General features: G+C 38.1%; 1 protein-coding gene across 1 annotated transcript in view; it reads right to left on the reverse strand.

Moving 5' to 3' along the window:
• Positions 1-11,495, reverse strand: part of hdac7a (histone deacetylase 7a) — an 86,252-nt gene extending 74,757 nt beyond the window's left edge. Inside the window, exon 1 of the mRNA XM_084098904.1 lies at positions 11,164-11,495. Coding sequence (XP_083955030.1) covers positions 11,164-11,182 — 19 coding nt within the window. The 5' untranslated portion in view covers positions 11,183-11,495. The remainder of the gene's footprint in view (positions 1-11,163) is intronic.
• Between the last annotated feature and the right edge of the window lie 10,152 nt (positions 11,496-21,647).

Consider the following 21,647-nt stretch of genomic DNA (forward strand, 5'->3'; position numbering starts at 1 on the left):
CCTGAAGACGTTATTTTTTGTTGTTGCAAGCCCTGCAAAAAAAACAAAAAAAAAAACACATGCATGGCAGAAGTGGTAAAGGTTAAACACTGAGTTGGGGAATCTTTTCATTCATGACTCCAGCGGTGACTCACATGAACACCACTCACCATGAGGAGCCACGTGACGCGGTTTTACCACTGTTGTGTGCATTTTAAACAAGTGCAAATCTCCCTGGTTCTGGAGATAGAATTATACCTCGTAGCGCATCAAAATGAAACTCTTGGATTCAGTTATTAAAGTTATTAAAGGGATAGTTTACACTAAAATGAAACTTCTGCCATCGTTTACTCACTCTTATGTCATTTCGAATCTGTATTATTTACTTCCTACGTTCGTACACATAAATGTTTAGAAAAATCTTCATGCTGCTCTTTTCCTCACAATGAAGCTTCATAGTGATCACAGTGGAACTGTGAATGAGGTTTTCGGTGAACAACGATATAAAATGCAGTCTGACTCTGTTCTACACATATCGATTGAGTGACTATTTTTAGTGCATTTTGTTCTTTCTGGAGCTTGACAACACCTTTTGCATTCATATATGTGAAAGAGCAACATGAACATTACTCTAAATATCTCATTTTGTGTAAGAAAGAAAGAAAGAAAGAAAGAAAGAAACATTTCTGGTGAACTATCCCTTTAAAAGCTTCAAAATAAATGTATTTGGCTCTGTCTTCTTGGCAGCAATATTAAATATCCAGGAGTGGTTTAATTTCACACCCTTTCACACCCTGTTTTGTATTATGTCTGATTTTTACTTTATCTATCTGTCTGTCTGTCTGTCTATCTATCTGTCCGTCCATCCATCCATCCATCCATCCATCCATCCATCCATCCATCCATGTTACTGTACATGCAATTCACAATGGTGAGATGTGTTAATTTTCTTTTAGTGTTTCAATACAAAAATGAACAAACACTGTTGCTGGGTTAATCATTATTAATCGTTAATCGTTAATTATTATTAAATCGTTAAGCGTTAATTATTATTAAAGTGCTAAAACAAGGTCAGAGGTCACTCTAAGACTGCTTTTTTTTCTAATGATCCTCAAACAAGCTGTTATCACATTATAATCCTTTAACTCAAATACTGAAGCTAATGAGTACAGTTGCACAACGTAGTGTACACTTAAACACACACATGCACTTATCAGTGACTCACAGGTCACTGCACTGGGTTTCTGGTGGAAATTATGGCCAACAGTCTCTCTCGCTCTCTTTTTAAATAAACAATAATGCACAATGCATAAAAAAACAGCAGGAAGATGAGGTGAGAAGAGCGACATATGAAGTGTTTCCACGCTCTCTTTCCAGTGTTTTTGGGTATGTGGGTAAGTGTGGGCAGCTCAAAGCGTACCGGTGCAGTGCTGTTCAGTTACTGCTGCTGGAAACCGTTTCATATGAGACGATCATCTACATCTACATCAGAGACCCCCAGCACATCAATACATCAGTCTTTACTCAATTACAGCACGGGAAAAAACATAGTGGGGACGGACGAGGGGCTTTCAAGAAAAATACACTCACACAGTCCAACCAAAAGGCTGTTAAGCTACTATTCACAGTAATGCACAACAATGGAAGTCAATGGGGAAAGTCCTTACAGAGGGTTTAAAAACGTACTTAAAACTTGTTAAAGTAAAGTGCTTATATTACACTTTTCACAAAAATGTGTCACTTAAGCAGTAAAGTTGTCTAAATCAGTGTTTCTCAACCAGCTGGTGGGTCGAGTGTGCAGTCAAAGAAACAACATGTTTTATTTACTGTAACGGTTACGGGACTTTTATTTTGAAAGACGTGCGTGGAAGTTGAAATATATGATATGAAACAAAGTCTACGAACTACGAAATTTAAATAATGAATGCCGTTTAATGTGGCGTGATAGATCGCTGTAGTGCCTCAGTTCAAGAGAAGCGACAGCGCGTGAACTGATCATCTTCGCTTTAAAACCAGTTACAGCAACAAATAATCATGAATGAACATCTGAAGGTATGTTAAAAGACACAGTACAACTTACCGAAATCCGTGTTTCATGTAATCACTCAATCTGTGTTTCAAAAGCATAAGACGTCATTAAAACAGCTGGTAAACAATGTCACGTAACATCACATTTACCTCAAAAAAAAACAAAAAAAAAAACACACATCCAGTGACCATAAGCATTAGTTGAGAGATTTATTTTTCCTTGAGAAAATGTGCCATGTACTGTAGGCTACCTGATATATACAAAAGAATCGAAATCGAATTGAATCTGGATCAAATCGCAAGCTTGTGAATCGAAACTGAATCGAATTGTGAAATTTGTGTCAATACCTGTCTTGTCTACTGACTTTAATGTTGAAGTTTATAATAGGAAACAATTTTTTCTTCAATTTTTGTTTGTTTTTACAGTCTGAGGGATGTACTGAGCCCCTAAATGGACATGGAAATGGAAAAAAAGCTTTTGCATTCCCTCACAAAATGTTTGCGTTCCCCTGAGAAACTTGTGGAACGCAATAATTTTGCAAGCGAACACAAAGTTTCTTGAGGGAATGTAAAACATTTGTGAGAGGACGCAAAAGCATTGACATAATTTGTCCTCCAATCTCATAATTTCTTCCTTTCACCATGTCCTTTTATGGGCTCTGTAAAATGGTAACCTAAAAATGGTAACATCTAAATTAACTGGTTTTAATATAAGAAATATTATGTTTTTTATATTTGATTTATTATATTCTTAATATCATGCATTGTTATATATCATATAAAAATATTTAACATCACTGAACCCACCTGTATGTGCATTAGTTTACAACAATTCTCTTTTTTATGGGTTAAATCGGGTAGAAATAGCTCTTTAAGATAAGGATTGCATGTTACAGCTTTTTACACGGTGTAAAATCCCTCAGTTTGTAAAAAAAAAAAAAAAAAAAAAATCACAGTAATGGAATTACTCGTGTTAAAATACACTCACTTTGGAAATTATAACCAATAGACTTTAAACCCAATAATACTTGCACTTAACTTGTATTGAACCCAGGACATTTCTATAACTGCCAGATATGGTTTGAGGAAGTAAAGAATTATTATGTCTTTCTTTGAGAGATGCATCTTCTTTAATTCCTTAAAATCATCTCTAGACAGATTTACAGAAAGCTTTGAGACAGATATAAATATAGGAACCTCGTTAAAATGAGGAACTCCACAAAAAGACCAAATTCAGGGAAACGACAGAGATTTTCTTAAATAAAGTGTGGTAACTGGATTTACAGCAAAGTGAGTACATAAATCATTGGAATATGAAAACACACTGAAAGACGACACAGGTATAATTCACTTTTCGCCCTAATAAAACTGGTCAAATAAAAGCAAGTATGATGGAAAAAAATTGCCACCATAAACACATTCATATGGTTGTATGAGGCACAGAATTTCCTGAGTGGAAACTGTAATGAGATTTCAGTTTGCAGAGCGATATGGACGGCGAAAGAGCTCAAACCGACACTGGGTAATTCCCAGCAAGCTTTGAGGTGGACGTGATGAACCGCCACTGACAACATTTGACATCATGCGACAGCAGGCCCACCTTTTTCAACAACAACAATCCTGAAAAGGTGGGTGGCGGAGGTGGAAAGGAGTGCTAAAAATAAACCCGGGCTGTGTCTCAACTCGTCTTCGCTCTTGTTCGTCCTCTCTCGCTAACGTTCACCCGTTCCTTTCAGTGGTTATGCTGTTAAGTCGTCCCTGTCGTATTTCACTACTGAAATCTGTCACACCCAGGAAAACACCTATAGCTGCTGCATTGAGAGACCGAGCTTGAATTCATTAGTCAAGCCCAACAAACAATAAAAGATCAGTCAAAGGTCACCCTTAAATCCTGTTTGTGAAACCAGGCCGTTTAGGTTATTTTCGTACTAAATGGCCTGAAAATTTTGCCTTAGCAGCTAGCTAAGATTGTTTATATTTTATTTTAGTTAATGTTTATTTTAAGTAATGAACACATTTTCTTATTGTTTTAGTTTTAGTTACTGATATTACCCCCTCTGAAAATTAAATAAAATTAACTTTCGTAAGTCATTTGTAAGTCACTTTGGATAAATGAATGTATAACAGAATTTGTTGCTGGATATAGATGATTTTTAATTAGAGAATAACTGTTTGTAGAACTTAACAGCTTTCTCCGACGGCCTCAGACAGTAAAAACCTTGTGTGTTTTAACTGTAATCTTTATTTTTCATTTTAAAAGGAAGCCATTTTACTTCCGTTGAGTGAAACAGAACTGAGAGCAAATTGCAGCACGTATTACTTTTCAGGAAATGGAATAAGAAAACTGTATTTTTTAAATAATTAAACACGTTGTCAAAGTTTATATAATGGCATTATATATGGGCTGACACTTGCATGTGACAAAATATTATTAACATTTTCCCGAAAATCAAGTTACAAAGTTTTTTACCAGCGAATTTTGGACATAGAGTCGGACATAGGCTATGCGTTTTGTCCGTCATCAGAACGGCCACATCTGAGGCAGTAAAGTTACGTTTTCATCAACTTACAAGTTCTAAAGTTTATCCCGTGTGTCCACCAAAGCGTTTTTCCCCATGGCTAGCGTATTTTTCAAATTGTTTTCAATTGGAGAGCAGTGTTTGTAAAATATCATGAGTGCAACGAGGCCCTGAGCGTCTATTTCACGCTGAGCGCTCTAAGTTTTTACCGGTCGCCGAGAGTTGGAGAATGTTCAACTTTGGGTAGAACCAAAGTCCCTTTAAGACAAGTCATTTCACTCGGCGGCCATCTTTGAAACGCCTCTCAGGCAGCAAGTGCAGCTCCTGTCTCTTTGAATGGGGAAACATACAATTCTCCAAAACTGGGAGAACTTTTTACAGGGTGAATCGTCCCTCAGTTTGAAAAAAAATATATATATATCACAGTAATGGAATTCAAATGAAAGTCTATAGGGAATTGCATCAATGCACCAAAACTCATGTTAAAATACACTCACTTTGGAAATTATAACCAATAGACTTTAAACACAATAATACTTGCACTTAACTTGTATTGAACCCAGGACATTGCTATAACTGCCCAAAGTTGAAGAATGTTCAACTTTGGGTAAAACCAAAATCCCTTTAAGACAAGTCATTTCACTCGGCGGCCATCTTTGAAATGCCTCTCGGGCAGCAAGTGCAGCTCCTGTCTCTTTGAATGGGGAAACATACAATTCTCCAAAACTGTTCGCCAAGCTTACGATTAAATTTCATATTTGATATCACCAATGAAATCAGACAACAACTTTTCATTTTGTTTCTAAACGCTCGAATCGTGACAGAAAACGACATTATTCAGGCTGGATCAAGCTAATGTGCAGTGGAAGTGTGTCTGACTGTTTCTATGGGAACCGCAGCTTCTAATGGCTGCAGTGATGCGATGACTTCACCAATCAGCGATTGGCTCTTATTTAGAAGGCGGGACTTATTCCGCCATATGGAGCGTTGCACTTTTCCCCATTCAAAACAGTACGAGTGACGAGTCTTGTGTAATTGTATAGTCTTTGGGTAAAACGCAGCGCAACACTGACACTTTTTTTTTTTATCTCTTAAAATACATATCACATAGCCTTTAAATATATTGTGTTTCTTGAGTAAAGAAAATGCTGTACGTAAATAACCAGTTCTTTATTTACCCTTGCATTGAAAACAAGCAGAGACGGTCCAAACTGCATGAGGTCTGACTGACAGTTTAAGGAGCCAATGGAGTTATGAGGATAAGTCACAAGCTCTTTTTAAAACTTTTCCTTACCAATAATGATTTATGACAATAAAAGACGAAATATGAAGGTTCCCGCCCAACAGTGAAGATATGTGAATTATTTACCACCAGGCATGTGAAAGCTTTTCATACGTAAAAAAAAAAAAAAAAAAAAGTTTGCAAAAGTATGTCAGGGGACTTTCAGTCCAATACTACTGAATGTTTGTCCAACATGAAAATAATCTTATGATGTCTTTGCGCATGAGGATGCAGAAGAAATAGAGATGTGCAGTTAAATGCAGATCGACCAACGTGGAAAACAGTGGTCAAGATGTGACACAATGGAAACCTCGATGGCTTTACACGTCAGTTTTCAGTAGTTTCTTGTGCGAGACAGTGATGAAACGCGGCGGCGGGGACGAAGACCCTCGAAGTGCATGAGTTACGCAAGAGAGTTCCTGTCATACTCTGAGTCACATCCAGGAACGCATGAATACAGCCCTCCAACACAGAGATCAATGATAAACAATAACAGGTAAGCACATGGACAGGTCAGAAATGAATACTACCGGCGGACCAGAAGAAAAAGAAATGGAGGCAGGTGATAGAGGTCCGTTTCAGTTTTAATACCAAACCTAAAGCATTCACTTTGTTCACTTCCTTTATTTTCCAGCCAGTGACCTTGATGCACAAATCCTCACAGTTCTAGTATTTATAAAAAAGTATTTATATTTTTTATTAACCCCAAACAAACCTGCGTTTTCACATGAAAAACTGATTCAAGCTTATAGCCTGAAAGTTACAAAACTGTTTGTGCAACAAATGCATGATTTCACCGCATGTTCAGCTGCAAACATGAATCAGCTACAGAAAGGACTTCACTGGAAATAATATATTAATAACTGGCCATTCTATGTTTGATTTTCCAGGAAATGTTTGGACTGCCATCAGCAGGTTTTCCCCTATTTTAATAGACATTTGTTTAGCGACTGATAAGGAAGCGCAAAACATAATAACCTCCTCTAATTAAGAGATAGAGAGCGAGATGAAGTTGACAACCGAGATGTTTACTGGACAAGTTAATTTGCGCTTATGAGAAATGTAATTGCTTCTGAAATCTAGGTAATAAATTGTTTCAGATGCTTCCTTAGAACAATTTAAAATATCAAGTATACAACTCAACTACAGTGTTTTGAAACTGTTTTGGCTTTATTGACTCCGATTATTTGGTGTTAGAAGAATCTGATGAGAAATTATTAATATTGACATTTGTTTTGATATCTTGGGAAATGAAGAGGAGAAATACATACATAACATAACAAATACATTGATATACAATGTATGCCATGTGCACACTATAAAAGGTTACCAGGTCACAGATAAAGATGGAAATATATACCTAATTCTCAACAGGAAACTGATCGAAGGCAAACCACCACATATTTGACAAGTATTTCATGTAAACTGTGTGTCTGATTTTGTGGTTTGAAAGCATAACGCATGCAAGAGGCTTTTCCATTCACTTATTATAGACATTTCCTATTTATTCAATACACTGAAGTCACCAGAGGAGGGCATCAAACACATGACCACATCTGAGAGGAACCTTCGCTGTGACTCTATAAACAAAGTACGCATGTGGATAATCCCAAAATTGTTGAGGACAAAAATAGTTTTCTCATATCCTGCTCAGTATGGAGCTGCACTATCATGCCATGCATGGAGGATATTTTTCCACGTCTCAAGCAGCTTGTGTAAGTGATTACAGCTGATGAATTCCAAGCGCTCTAAAAAGTTAGACACTTTTCTGTGCCACCTACTGATGCCTTTACATTCCATATAAATGGCTTCATGAAATAAAATCCTATCTGACATTGCAAGAAAATAGTATCAGTCCACTTCAAGACTCTTCAAATATTTGTTTATAGGATCATGCAGGCAGGATCTTCTGGGCTGTTAACTCTGATGGTGTGGACATGTGGCGTGTCTGGGAATGGAGAGGTTTAAAGATCAATCTTTGTCTGAAGGGATGTGCAGTGAGGCGACCCCTTCACCCCTCTTGACCGCAGGCCTCTGGGAGAGCATGTTTCTGAGTGCTGCTCGGAGATCAGATTTCCTGTCACACATTTCCAGGGTTGACCATATTAATTAGTGCTCTTGCCAAAGCAAGCATCTGTAAAAACCCCTAGCAACCACTAAGAACACACTAACAACCACTTAGCAACGTTCTAGAAACCACCTAGAACACCCTAGTGACCACTTAAGAATACGCTAGAAACAATTTAGCAATACCCACCTAGACCCCCTAGCAACCACTTAGCAACACCCCGAAGCCACAGAAACATTCTAACAACCACTTAGCAACACTATAGAAAACACCCAGAACACCTAGCAAGCATCTAGAACTGCCTAGCAGCCAGTTAGAAATACCCTAGCAACCACTTAAAAATGCACTAGCAACCACTTAGCAATACCCTAGTAGCCACTTAACAAAACTTTAGCATCCACCTAGAAAACATGGCACCCACCCTTTAACTACATAGCAACCAGTTATCAATGCCTTAACAACCACCCATAAACACTGTTCAACCACCCAGAACATTCTAGCAACCACCAAGAACACTTTAGCAAACGTCTAAAACAGCCAAACAACTAGTTACCAACTTCTTAGCAACACCCTAGCAACCACACATAACTTATTGACACTCTATCAACCCTAGCAACTCTTAACAATGCCTTAGCAACCCTGAACACCCTACCAACCATTTGGCAACAACAAAGTAACCACCCAGAAAACCATAGAAACCATTTAACAACACCTTAGTATCCAAACAGAGCACCTAGCAAACATCTAGAAAAGCATAGTAGCCATTTATCAAGACCCTTGCATCACTCAGAAATGCCCTAACAACCACTTAGCAATTCCTAACAACCCAGAACCCCTAGCAACATCTTAACATCCTGACAACCACTTGGTGATGTCCTGATTAGCAACAACCGAGAAAGCCTAGCAACCTCTTAACACCGTGACAACCACTTAGTAATGTCCTGACAACCCCTAAGCAACAACCGAACAACAACCCAGAACGCCTAGCAACCTCTTATCACCCTGACAACCACTTAGCAACACACTATAGACCATCCTGAACACCCTAGCAACCCCTTAGCAACGACTTGAAAACCACTTAGAATACTCTAGCAACTACTTAGCAACCCACCAGCACTCACCCAGAATACCTTAAAAATCATTGTTTATTATTGTTTGCACAAACCGGTAGTCCCACCCTCAAACTTATCCGCCTCTGCGCTTTCTGATTGACTACTGTGTATGTCAGATTCTTTTTTGCTGTTTACAGAATAATTTCCCAAAACACCTATTCCATAAAGTATCTGTCAGGAAGTGGGGACATTTTATGGAAGGTATTACAAAATAAATAGTTTGGAGCCACTTTTTTAAAAGTAACCCGCCATGAACATCTAAGCTGAATGTATCTTTGATAGGTCAATAACAGGGGCGATATCAGTTTGCAGCATGTGGAGGTCCAGATGGCCTGGCAGTTGCCAACAGCTGGATGATCCGAGGGCAGCCCTCAAGAGTACAGTGATATTCCCAGTGGATGAGAGGATGGATACAGGACAAGTCAGTGGCTGAACAGAGAGTGACTCTTCCTGCTCAGGACAGGAAAAGCTACCGCTACACAGTCTTATCACTAATAGCACAGGCGCTCCTGAGAGACAGGGGTGCAGCAGAGAGCGGATAATGAGAGGAAGAAGGTTTTAAATCCCTGTGTAAATGAATACCCATCAAAACTGGGAATCTCAGGCCTCTCGAGAGAAGCTTGAATGCTCTAAAAAAAAACAGACCGGACAAAGAGAAAATCTGACTTGAGTTTCATATTAGTTCAAAAGCTACTGGCTATCTCACAATCGAGTCAAGCGTCTGGTCTTCAGGGCTTATGACATGTTATTCATTGACTACTTCAGCCAAAAAAAAAAAAAAAAAAAAACGGCAGCATGAATAACCAGAGCTTCTCTCTTTAAAGTTCAAAACTAAAGACTTCAACATATTACATGTTTACTTCCCAATTTCGATGTTAAAATGGGCATATCACATAGACAAAAGCGAGCAGCCATGAGATTCTGGCGAAACCGACGTCTACATCAGTCTGCGGGATTAATGCATCACAAGGCTGGCCACAAGGCCACTTCCTCATGGATGTGAGAAGAGGGCATTTCCTCTCAAGTCTCCAACATTAGCCTTGCCTTGTCCACAAAACTATCAAATCCTTGAGATGACTCTCAATTAATCCATCTTTCAGTTTCAGAGAAGAAACTTCTTGTAACCAAGTCTGTGACGAGGCAAAACTACTATGGCAAATTTTGACTATTCAATCACTCATTCCAGTTTAGTTCCCTTTTGATATGTAAACCCTGGTTAAACAGCCTAATCACAATGACTACTTTTTTAAAGTTCTACTACGACTTCAGAAAAACTTCTACTGGTGTTAAAGAAACCAAAAACCAATACACCCATCTGAAGAACCTATAATGACCCTTACAGTCAACTCAAGGACCCTTGAGAAATAATCCTTGATAAGAAGAAAGTTTATTTTTAAGAGTGTACAAGGCAGCAGACATCTAATCTTATTCCACCCACCCAGAACACACACGCACCATCCCTTCCCATCACTTTCCCCCCCTTTCCTCTTCCCGAATGCAAAACCATGTGGTCCATCACGCCATCAATTCCAAGCCCTTTAAAATCTCTAGAGTATTGCCTTGTCTAACATTTAGAAACATCTCTTGTTTTCCCTTTTCTAAGTCGTGGGATTGTTATTTGCCCTAGACTGACACAGATGCACATATGCCGTCTGACTCACTTCGGCTCTGGGTGGGTCTGTTTCCAATTTTCGCACCCCTCCACCCATAAAACGAGAAGTTACCTCCAAAAATAACAAAACAAGTGAAGAAAACGGCTCGCACACCGCTAAAAGTTCCCCTCCTTATAAGATGCACGCACACACACACATCGAGGCAGCTAACAAAAGCCACTTTCCCTGAGACTCTTATCAGCGCTTTCCTTCCCCTCTGCGCTAGAGCGTGGGAGCGCGAAGCCGGAGCTCGGAGGAGAAAACCTGCACCCGCAAACAACAGGAGGAAGCCAGTAATCCGAGTCGAGGCACTCCGAAAGATCCCAGGGAGCGGGGGAAGAAGACGCCTGAGAAACCCTGACAGGAAAGGCTTGCACGGGACTGAGATGTCACAAAACTTGACGAAACTTGGGGGAAAAGTTCTAGAGACCTGAGGAGAGCTCTTGATGAGGCTTCCTGTCAAATGAAACGATAGCTGAAGAGAAAGAGCAAGAGAGAGAGAGATCTTAAAACAGACACTTACCAGCAAGTCGAGAGTACATGCAGTGTGAAGGGCTCTACAGTGTCTCTATGTCCATAATCAAAAAGCCTCTGAGAGGGTCTCACGGTGTCCAACAAGCGCAGCCAGTGTCCACAACAAAAGACATGAAGGAGCGAGCGCGGGAGGGCAGGAATATCAGCACTCTCAGTGAAACTGCCTCTTTCTGTTTTCTCTGTTCATTCAGATTAAATTTACACTAAGTTGGCAATGCCTCTTTGCGGGAACAACTCGTTTCAGGATTCCCCAAATGTCTGAAGCTGCAAGCGGTGGAAGAAAAGGAGAGGAAAGAGAGAGGAAAGAGAGAGAGAGTGTGTGTGTGTTTGGTGCTGAAGGGAGGGCTGGGGGGTTTGGGGAGGTGGGAGGGACGCACTCTAAGGAGGCCGGGGCCATCTATGCCAGACAATAGCAGGAAAATGAACATCAGACGCTAAAAAGCAACAGTGCAATTATTCAAAAGTACTAATAACAACAATAAGCAATGAAATAACAACAGAACAAATGTTGTTTTTGCACTTGTTTTGGAAGATTTAGACATTGAAACCCCTTTAAGTGTTAAAGGAAAATTTCACATTAAAACCCACCAAAAGGACAAAAAATAAAATGAAATAAAATAAAAACGGAACCCTAAAAATTAATCTTCCAAAGAATATAATGTACAGCTGAAGCTTTGATTTCTCATTCATAATTGTGACATATTTGACTTCGATGGCAAAGCTGCATGTGCTCTTGCTAGTGTCGTAAACAGATGCGAACAGTTTTTGTTGGAGAGCTGCAGTGGAAGGGAAAGTTTCCTGAGTAATGACTTAAATTTCAGCACCCTTTCACTTCAGAGGACTTAGAAAATATAGTGCCTCTCACACACAAATCATTCATAGGTGCATTGGATAAAAGTCCAATATGAACAACAACAAAAAAAGTCTAAATCCTGCATATGACCCAAACTTGCATCATTATCATTATGAAATTTTATTAGCAAAATTTTGGTCAAGCCTCAGGAAGGTCGATTGAGAGAAACGTTATTAATACATTTTTGTAATGATGCAATCAGAATTTACCTTAAAATCCCCCTGTGGTGAAAATCAAGCTTTTAATGTAGTTTATATGTTTTTAATATGCTTTAAGACAAACCATGTGCAAATTCATAAGTCGACATTGCTGAGGATTTTCTCCTTAAATCTGCAGTGAATCAAAGACAGTCTTGAAAACGCGGTTTGAAATTGCTGGTGTTTCTGACGTCACAAAGTACCTTGTAACCAATCAGATCAACGTGTGATGTCAACGAGTGGATCTCTGAGCTGAGTGAGTGGAGGCGGGGCTCATTTGCATATTCATAGATTCGCGTATACTAAATGAGGCAAGGGTGTAGAGTTACATTCAAGCTATTATAAGGCATGAATATTTTTTTTTTCAAAGAAAAAACACTCAAATATGTCATTTTGGTGATACCATTATTGACTACAGGGGAACTTTAATGTAATGAAATGTTTGAGCTAGAACTATACTTTACATATGAGTATTAATAATATTACACTAACTGCCTATTTAGAATTTTGGCACATAAAAACAGTGTACAAAATTTAAATGTTTTGTGGGCCTAAAATGCAAATTTCATTGGAAAACGAAAAGTTTTTGAAAACCATACCGTTATCGTCTCATGAATTTGTGAAAACAGTGGCGTCATGCACGTGTATTACGTGTTCAGTCTAGAGGCACGCAGTGTTTCTTTACAAAGTGACATCGCCAACTACTTGCCTGAATAATACAGCGTTTTTAGTTGTTTTCGCAGATCCGTATGAATGGGGATAATTTTGGGTTGTTGGATTTACGCTCACCGTTACATGAACTATGGCCATTTAGTCCAACAAAATGCTTGTACAGCACACATTTTGTTCAGTTCATGTTGGTTAGATTTATTTCACTGTGAGCTATTCCAGTACGACAAATATTTTACCAACGAAGAATGTGCATCTCTGTCTGTTCATTTTGTATCTGTGCGTGTTGTACACACACAATAACAATAAAACCTAACTTCTCTGTAATGAGGTCTTTGGGTCAGAGCATTACACTACAAAAGACAGCATTATAAAGCAGTCTGATTGCACACACATCGAGACGGATTTCACCACTCTTAATTCAATTTCTGTGTGAATACATTGGGACTCAACTGATGCTTTCACAGAGATGGAAAAGTACATGATTGGAAAATGTATTATACTAAAATGTAAAGTTAATCTGGAGAAGTTTTTTTTTAAAGTTCTGCCATATTTTTACTAATGATTGCTAGGTGATCCCTTAAGTTTCATTTTGGTGATTAGGCTTATAACATGAAATATATCCATAATCTTGTTTTACTTATTTAACCCAGTTAACCTAGATTTTCAACAGACGGCCACTAACTTCTGCTTCAAATATACTTGTAAGTAGGTTGCAGAAAAAAAATATTAAATACCAAGAATTTTTGTTTATATTTAGATATTTCTGTAGCTTTTAATCATTCAAATGCTCCTGCTTTTAATAAAAATGTTTGCAACATCTGACTCAAACATTAGTCATAGACAGTCACAGATATAACTGTGAACTTTGATGAAATAGGGGTCTTACTGTAATAGGCTACACATGCATGAATCTAGATATATTGCGACACGTTTATCTTGTAACACTGATGCAGTTATTCTATACTTAACGTTATATAGACAGAATTGTTCCATGTGTTGTTATAAATGCATTTATTACATTGTAATAACACGATTAACAGTCATGTCATACACATGAGTCCATGGGGAGTTTTAAAAGAGGTTTATCTGAAGGCACAGCTGTTAAATATTGTATAAATGCAAGGGGGGCGTCAGAAAGCATATGAGTTTCATTTTGGTCATTGAAAACAACAACATGCGTCATTATGAACAGCATGGCAAGCAGAGAGAATGTGGTTATCATTAAAATGACTAAACAAATAGATGAGTGTCCTCCAGAGGACAGGATACACACATACACTCACATGAAGCCACAAAAAGAGGACAGACAGATACTTACACACACGTTTTGAGGGGGACATTTTTTAGATGCTTCCCCTAAGAGTATTAGAGAGTCTTGCTGTTATGATATTCACTGATATCATACACACAATGCTTTGATTACAATGTAATGCAGTTAGATCAGTGAAAACATCCGTATCACAGTCTGAAATCAGTTTTACAAGTCTAACTTTCCTCATTACAATGCTTTTACATAACACATTTTTATGCCATATTAAATTATATTTTTCCTCTAAAGGCATCTGATGATCTGAAGCAAAACACATTGCAGGAAAAACTTTCCTGAACCTGAATCTCCTGCATTATCACCATAAGTAGCTCAATGTGTCTGAAGCTCATGTACTAACCACTCGGCCTCAATTCAAATAACAGTGATCAAATCCAATGTTTCAAATAAAAAATAAAAAACAACAACAACTGGTTTCACTTTATTTCGATGGTCCACTTTAGACATTCTACTGACTATAGGTAACTTTGCAACTACATGTCAACTTATTCTACTAACCCGAACCCTAACCTCTACTACAGTCTACTAGTACTCTAATGAGAGTTGGAGTAGGAACAAAACGCAGTCTTTAATAAATCCAAAATAAACACGAATCAAGCATACGATAACGAACAAAGAACTAAGGAAAAGTCAGGGCTTAAATACCTGGGGAGTAATTAGCGTGAAACAGAACATGTGTGATAGAACTAATTAACAGGCAAGGAGACTAACTAGGGAACTAATGAGAACGGGAACAGAGCAAACAGAGAGAAAACAAACCTAAGGGTACGTTTACAAGTCAAGTCATCTTCATTTATACAGCGCTTTTAACAATGTAGATTGTTTCAAAGCAGCTTTACAGAGATAAACGTATAATTTAAGGTAACAGAGATTGTTTTGGCTTTATAACGGTTCTTTAATAAAGTTATTTTCCAGCTAAAGTTAGTTTTGATTGATTCGCTTCCGTTGCAACGATCATTTGTTATTAAATCAGGGGCCGCTAAGATGACACCATTCTCTCTACACAGACTTTAAACGTGAACCTGTGAGAAACACTGATGGCGTTCACATGCACATTAAGAATTGGTTCTATAGTTATGTGCGTTTGAATATATGTGTGCAGGTTTGTAATTCCCTACAAACCAAGCCTAAACAAAGTACTGGTCTTTCCTTATAAATTTTGATACAAAATTTAATTTTATTTTGTAAACTTCGGGGTAGGTACGCAAAACGAATTTTCCCGACAACGCTTTATCTGGAGTGGTAAAGGGATCCTCCATAGGGAGAGACTAGTTGGCACTTCAGCACTGCGTTGTCATCGGGTCCAGGCGAAGGTCCTTCGTCAGATCTGGATACGGCCTGGATCCGGCAGGCTGCGGGAAAACCTCGGGATAAACAAAGACACTAAAATTAGCGTAGATGCCATTCTTCTTATGATGAGTACATCAGGATTTATGGGAAGTGTTCCCGGTTCCAGCTGATCTAATCTATGCAGCCTAACATTGAATTATAGAAGTCTATAATGTATTATGTGACTGCTAGGTCAAAGAGATGTGTCTTTAATCTAGCTTTGAACTGACAGAGTGTGTCTGCTTCCCGGACAATGTTAGGAAGACTGTTCCAAAGTTTTGGTGCTAAATAGGAAAAGGATCTACCACCAGCAGTCGATTTTGATATTCTAGGTATTATCAACTGGCCGGAATTTTGAGATCGCAATAGACGTGAAGGACTATATGCGTTAAGAGCTCGCTCAAGTACTGGGGAGCTAAACCATTTAGTGCTTTGTAAGTAATCAGCAATATTTATAATATACGAAGACTTGACAGAGCAGCCATCAAGTGTTAGACAGTATTCTAGGTTATTACGCGAGGACGTTTTTTGTCCAATAACTAGAATCTCTGTTTTTTCAGAATTAAGAAGTAGGAAATTACTAGTCATCCAATTTTTTATATCAACTATGCATTCCGTTAATTTTGTGAATTGGTAAGTTTCGTTAGGTTTTGAAGAAATATACAGCTGAGTATCGTCAGCATAACAGTGGAAGCTAATTCCATGTTTCCTAATGATATCTCCCAAGGGTAGCATGTACAGAGTGAACAGCAACGGTCCTAGTACTGAGCCTTGTGGTACACCATACTGAACTTGTGATCGATAAGACATCTCTTCATTTACTGCTACAAACTGATAACGGTCAGATAAGTATGATTTAAACCATGCTAATGCAATTCCACTAATGCCAACATAGTTTTATAGTCTATTTAAAAGAATGTTGTGGTCAATAGTGTCAAATGCAGCACTAAGATCGAGTAACACTAATAGAGAGATACAACCACGATCGGATGATAAGAGCAAATCATTTGTGACTCTAACGAGAGCAGTCTCGGTACTATGGTACGGTCTAAATCCTGACTGAAAATCTTTGCAGATATAATTTCTTTCAAGAAAGGAACACAGTTGTGAGGATACTGTTTTTTCTAATATCTTTTGACAGAAAAGGTAGATTCGAGATCGGCCTGTAATTGACTAATTCTGTAGGATCAAGTTGCGTTTTTTTAACAAGCGGTTTAATCATAGCCAGCTTAAAGGTTTTTGGTACGTATCCTAGAGACAAAGACGAATTAATGACAGTAAGAAGAGGATCTATGACCTCTGGAAGCATCTCTTTCAGTAGCTTAGTTGGAATAGGGTCTAACATACATGTTTAGATGATTTAACGAGTTTGCAAAATTCTTCCTCTTCTATAGCAATAAATGAATCAAATCTTTCCTCAGGGAGACTAAAATGCACTCCCTGATGCGATACTGTAGTGAGTACATAGTTATAATTTTGTCCCTGATATTATCAATCTTATAAGTGAAGAAGTTCATAAAGTCATTACTGCTGTGTTGCTTGCAGTAACAAAGTATACTGCAAAGTAACAAAGTAAGCAAAGTATCGTTGTTACACAACAACGATATGCTTAAAACTGAGACGTTTTTCCTTTTAGTCTTCCACGGACAGACGACACCATTGTCAAAACAATTCCCATTCACACGGATCTGTGAAAACGACTAAAAATGCTGTATTCTGCTGCCAGGCCATTAGATGGCGATGAAACACTATAGACTGAACACGTAATACGCATGGGCATGACGTCATCGTCTACAGAGATTCACGTTTTTGTTAATTGTTTACACAGAGACCGCTTTAAAAAGTTTGCGTTTTCAATCACCCCAAACGCCTTTGTCGTGTAAATGAACGGCCAAAACGCTGTTGTCGTGTAAACAGCCCCTAAAACATTACAGTTAGTTGACATGAAGTTGCAAAGTTACTTATAGTTAGAAGAATGTCTCAAGTGGACCATCAAAATTTGATGGACAAGTGGCCAAGAGGTTAAAATAGTGCAGCAGCGTGCAAACAATGCCGGGGCTTTTTCTGGGTTGATGTGCATCCTACGACCAACCGTTTTATACCCATTTTGTTTTGTTTGTATATAATCAGATGCTTCCCTTTCCGACAATTCATCCAAGCATGTTCAACAATGAGAGGACAGAGATGAACAGACAGTCAGGAATAGAAGAAAAACAATGCAATTCATACACAACATCAGAGCACAAGACTACATCCCTTATAAACATTTACCATGGTAATCACAGTGTCTGGCAAAATACAGGAAGGTTACCGTTCAAACAAGGTTTTTCACAGGCATGCACGCATTTTTATAACAGTAACAATGTCTCTATATTTGTAGTGAAAATGGTTAACAAGGCAGGAGATGCTAAGAAGCACAAACTAAAGAGCAAGAAAGAGCAAAAAATTGGAGACCCGAGCTGCCTCACTCTCTCTCTGTGTGGTCTGGTTTTTGGGGCACTTCTGACAAGCAACTGACTCAGTTCTGCTGAATGGCAGATCTAGCACAACTGTAACGTAATCTTTCAACTAAACACACACACACACACACAGGCACAATGGGAGAGACAAGCAGATGCTCAAGCTGGCCGGCCAGCCATCTCTCAGGGGAGGACAGGGACTCTTGGTGCAGATGCTCAGCTGGGCTCCAGTTCAACTATTTCCACTAGGACTACTGACCATCAAAGAAAACATCCTCAACCAAAGGATTTGGTAATGGACACCATTTTCTGATTAGCTAAATAATTTGTGTTCAGTCAGGGTATGTTTACGCGACAATGGTTAAGTAAAAATTGAAAAGTTTTTCCTGTGCGTTTTTCGCATTCAAACGTTGTCAAATGATCCCCGTTCACACGGATCCACCAAAACTACTAAAATCATTGTATTATCCATGCCAGGCCAGTAGTTGGCGATGTCACTTTGTGAAGAAACACTAAGCGCCTATAGACTGAACACGTAATACACATGCGCATGACTTCACCGTTTTCACAAATTCCCAAAACACCGTTGTGGCCGTAAATGAACGAATACATGTACAATGAATAAAAAGTTTTCTGTTTTTAGTTGAAAATGGTGTTGTGTAAATGGACCCTAAGAAGTAATATAATCATACAATAAAATAAACTGCTCAAATCTATAATCAAATTAAAGCAATTACAGTACCGTTCAATATGTTGGGGTTACAAGAGTAAAAAAAAAAATAAATAAATAATTTTTTAAGAAATGTATACTTTTATGGATATATTGAGTAGATCAAGTGATAAGGACATTTATAATGCTGAAAATTCAACTTTGATGACAGGAATAAATTACATTTTACAATTTGTTACAACAGAAAACAAATATTTCACAATATTATGGTTTTCATTTTATTTTCGATCCAAATACAGAGAAATGACAACGCATCGAATTAAAAGTGAAAATTTGAAGTAAAAAAATCGTATCGTATTTTCTTGTGAATACTAGTGATATTTGTTTTATTTACAACTTCATTTAAAAAAAAAATTACAGTATAAATGCCAGCATGATTTTTGTCTTTTTGAGTTAAAAATAAAAACTTTTTTAATAGCATGTTAGTATTTCCAAAGCCTGATATATTGATAATAATAATATCAGTACCTCTTTATTAAACTGATTTCAGTAAAATGTATTACAATGTAACTTTTAGCCATTAAGCATTATATTTGAAAGCCATAGTTTATAATATTTAATCGTGCTACATTGTGTTCAGAGAATCATTTATTAAAGCATGAACATGATCAATATTAGGCCTCTTTAATAAACCCATCATCACATAAACCCATTATAATAAATTTCACATTTAGCTTTGCCTAATTTGTTTTGTGTGGAAAACTCCAATTTGGTTGGCTTTTATTGCATATATTTCGCAGTGGAACTTAGAGAACATCCAAAACAATGCTGTGGTCTGGGGTAAATGCGCTCGTTGTATGAGTGTAGCTACATATGATGGTGTTTTGACCAGCTGAGAACTCTTGAAGAGCTAGGAGTCAAAACAGCGCCAGGAATCGTCACACAAATGAAGATCTGCAGTGAGGAGACCCGGTTCTGATCCTGTACTGAACTGTGATGGGCAACATCACGACTATGTGAGAAAAACAGGTTGGCTTGAGCATTCGGTCCTTTTTAGGGTCGCATCTTGTGACATCATGTCCCGTTTTTGGTTTGTTTACATGTCTCTGGTCTGTGTTGTTCATATTTCAGTCGAACCATTGACTTTATTGGCACATTTTCACCAAATAAACAATGATTTCAGTCTAGGCAGTTCATTTTTCATGAATTCCCTCCATTGTGCTGCAGAGTTTGGGTAACCATGATGATGTGGAGACTTCTGGGACACTTTTTTCTTTTTTAAACTGCTTCAAAACAACATGGATACAGATGACTTGAGTTGACTAAAAGGGCTCCACCGGTCTGAATTATATTATTTTGACCCTTCCAGTGCTAAAACAACTATCAGCAAATAACCAGAATAATTTCACACTGAGCCAGGGTGTCTTCAACCGCACCTTTGTCCAGCTAACTCATTTTCATATAAAGAAAGGAAAAGAGGGGCTGTGATTGGTCACATGTTCTTGTATCATCATCGAACTGTATTGCAGATTGGGAATATATGGAGAACCCATTTCCCCACCCAGTTTTGGCAGGGCCACGGAGCAAAAATAAATAAACTGGAGAGAAGAAGCAGAAATCTTTGACAGTGTGAGTTTGCAAGCAGTGGGCGTCTGAAGGGAACATGCAGCTCATTGAGAACCCCAAGTTAAACAAGTCTGTAAGTTTTTTTTTGTAGGTCACCATTACGTCATGGACTTTACGGAAAAGCTCGGAAACGCTTTTCGTTGTGACCTATTTTAGATAAAGTTTATCTAAAATTTTAAAGTTTAAAATTTTAGATCACAGGAGCTTTGTCTTTAAAGGTTTATAAGTTACTAGTAAAAATCAATTCCCCTGTGAAGAAACTAATGGGATTTTTACTTATGAAATCCAAGTGTTGCACTATATATGGCATTTGGTTTCACATGCTATTTTTGCATGAATTAGTATGCCGTATACAACGTACACTGTGCAGTGACCAGGGAGTGTTTCATTCTGAACACACTCCCAATCAGAAGGACAGCCAATCAGAGCTATACTCTGCGTTTAACCCTGACCAATGGAAATGAGCTCATTTGACTATATGAGGAATCATTGGCAAAAATAAATAAACTGGAGAGAAGAAGCAGAAATCTTTGACAGTGTGAGTTTGCAAGCAGTGGGCGTCTGAAGGGAACATGTAGCTCATTGAGAACCCCAAGATAAACAAGTCTGTATTTTTTTTTTTTTGTAGGTCACCATTACGTCATGGACTTTACGGAAAAGCTCGGAAACGCTTTTCGTTGTGACCTATTTTAGATAAAGACACACCTTTTGTTGCATTCTGGGCTGTTTTGTCACAGCGAGCACCAGAGAGTCTGTGATACACACTTACAGGACTGTTTTATCCTGTAGGTTTCCATGTATTGAGACCAGCTGCTGCTTTTCGTGCGGAAGCACAGATGTCACTTATCAATGGCGAAATGTGTCATGTGACTAAAGTACTGCCTCCCTTCGTGTCAGCGTTCACCCCGTCTCTTCAGTAGCTGTCCTGCAGCTCAGTACTGGCGTGTATTTATTATTTTTATTTTGTGTATTTTTAGAATATGTAAAAATGCCAGTAGTAGACCATTTCCTAATCAGGACACAATGCTTAACTTTGACTTTGTTTTCTTTTTTGCAAGGGCTTTCTTGAGTTTTACTTACTTCAAAAAAAAAAAGTTTGCAAATAACTTTTTTAATTGTGTCAACTGAAATGTACAAATTGGACAAATAAATTGAATGCATACAGTAATTTAAGTTTAGTTTACTAAAACCAAAAAATATATATTTTTTTTTTTTTACAATGTGGCTGTGTTCAGAATAGCATACTATAGTATAGGGGTGTAATGGTACATTTATTCATCCCAAACCGTCACGGTACGGACTTTACGGTTCGGTGCGTACAGTTTGACGATGAATACAGT

Source organism: Abramis brama (genome assembly GCF_963993115.1).
Source record: "Abramis brama genome assembly, chromosome: 22".
Taxonomy (NCBI): domain Eukaryota; kingdom Metazoa; phylum Chordata; class Actinopteri; order Cypriniformes; family Leuciscidae; genus Abramis; species Abramis brama.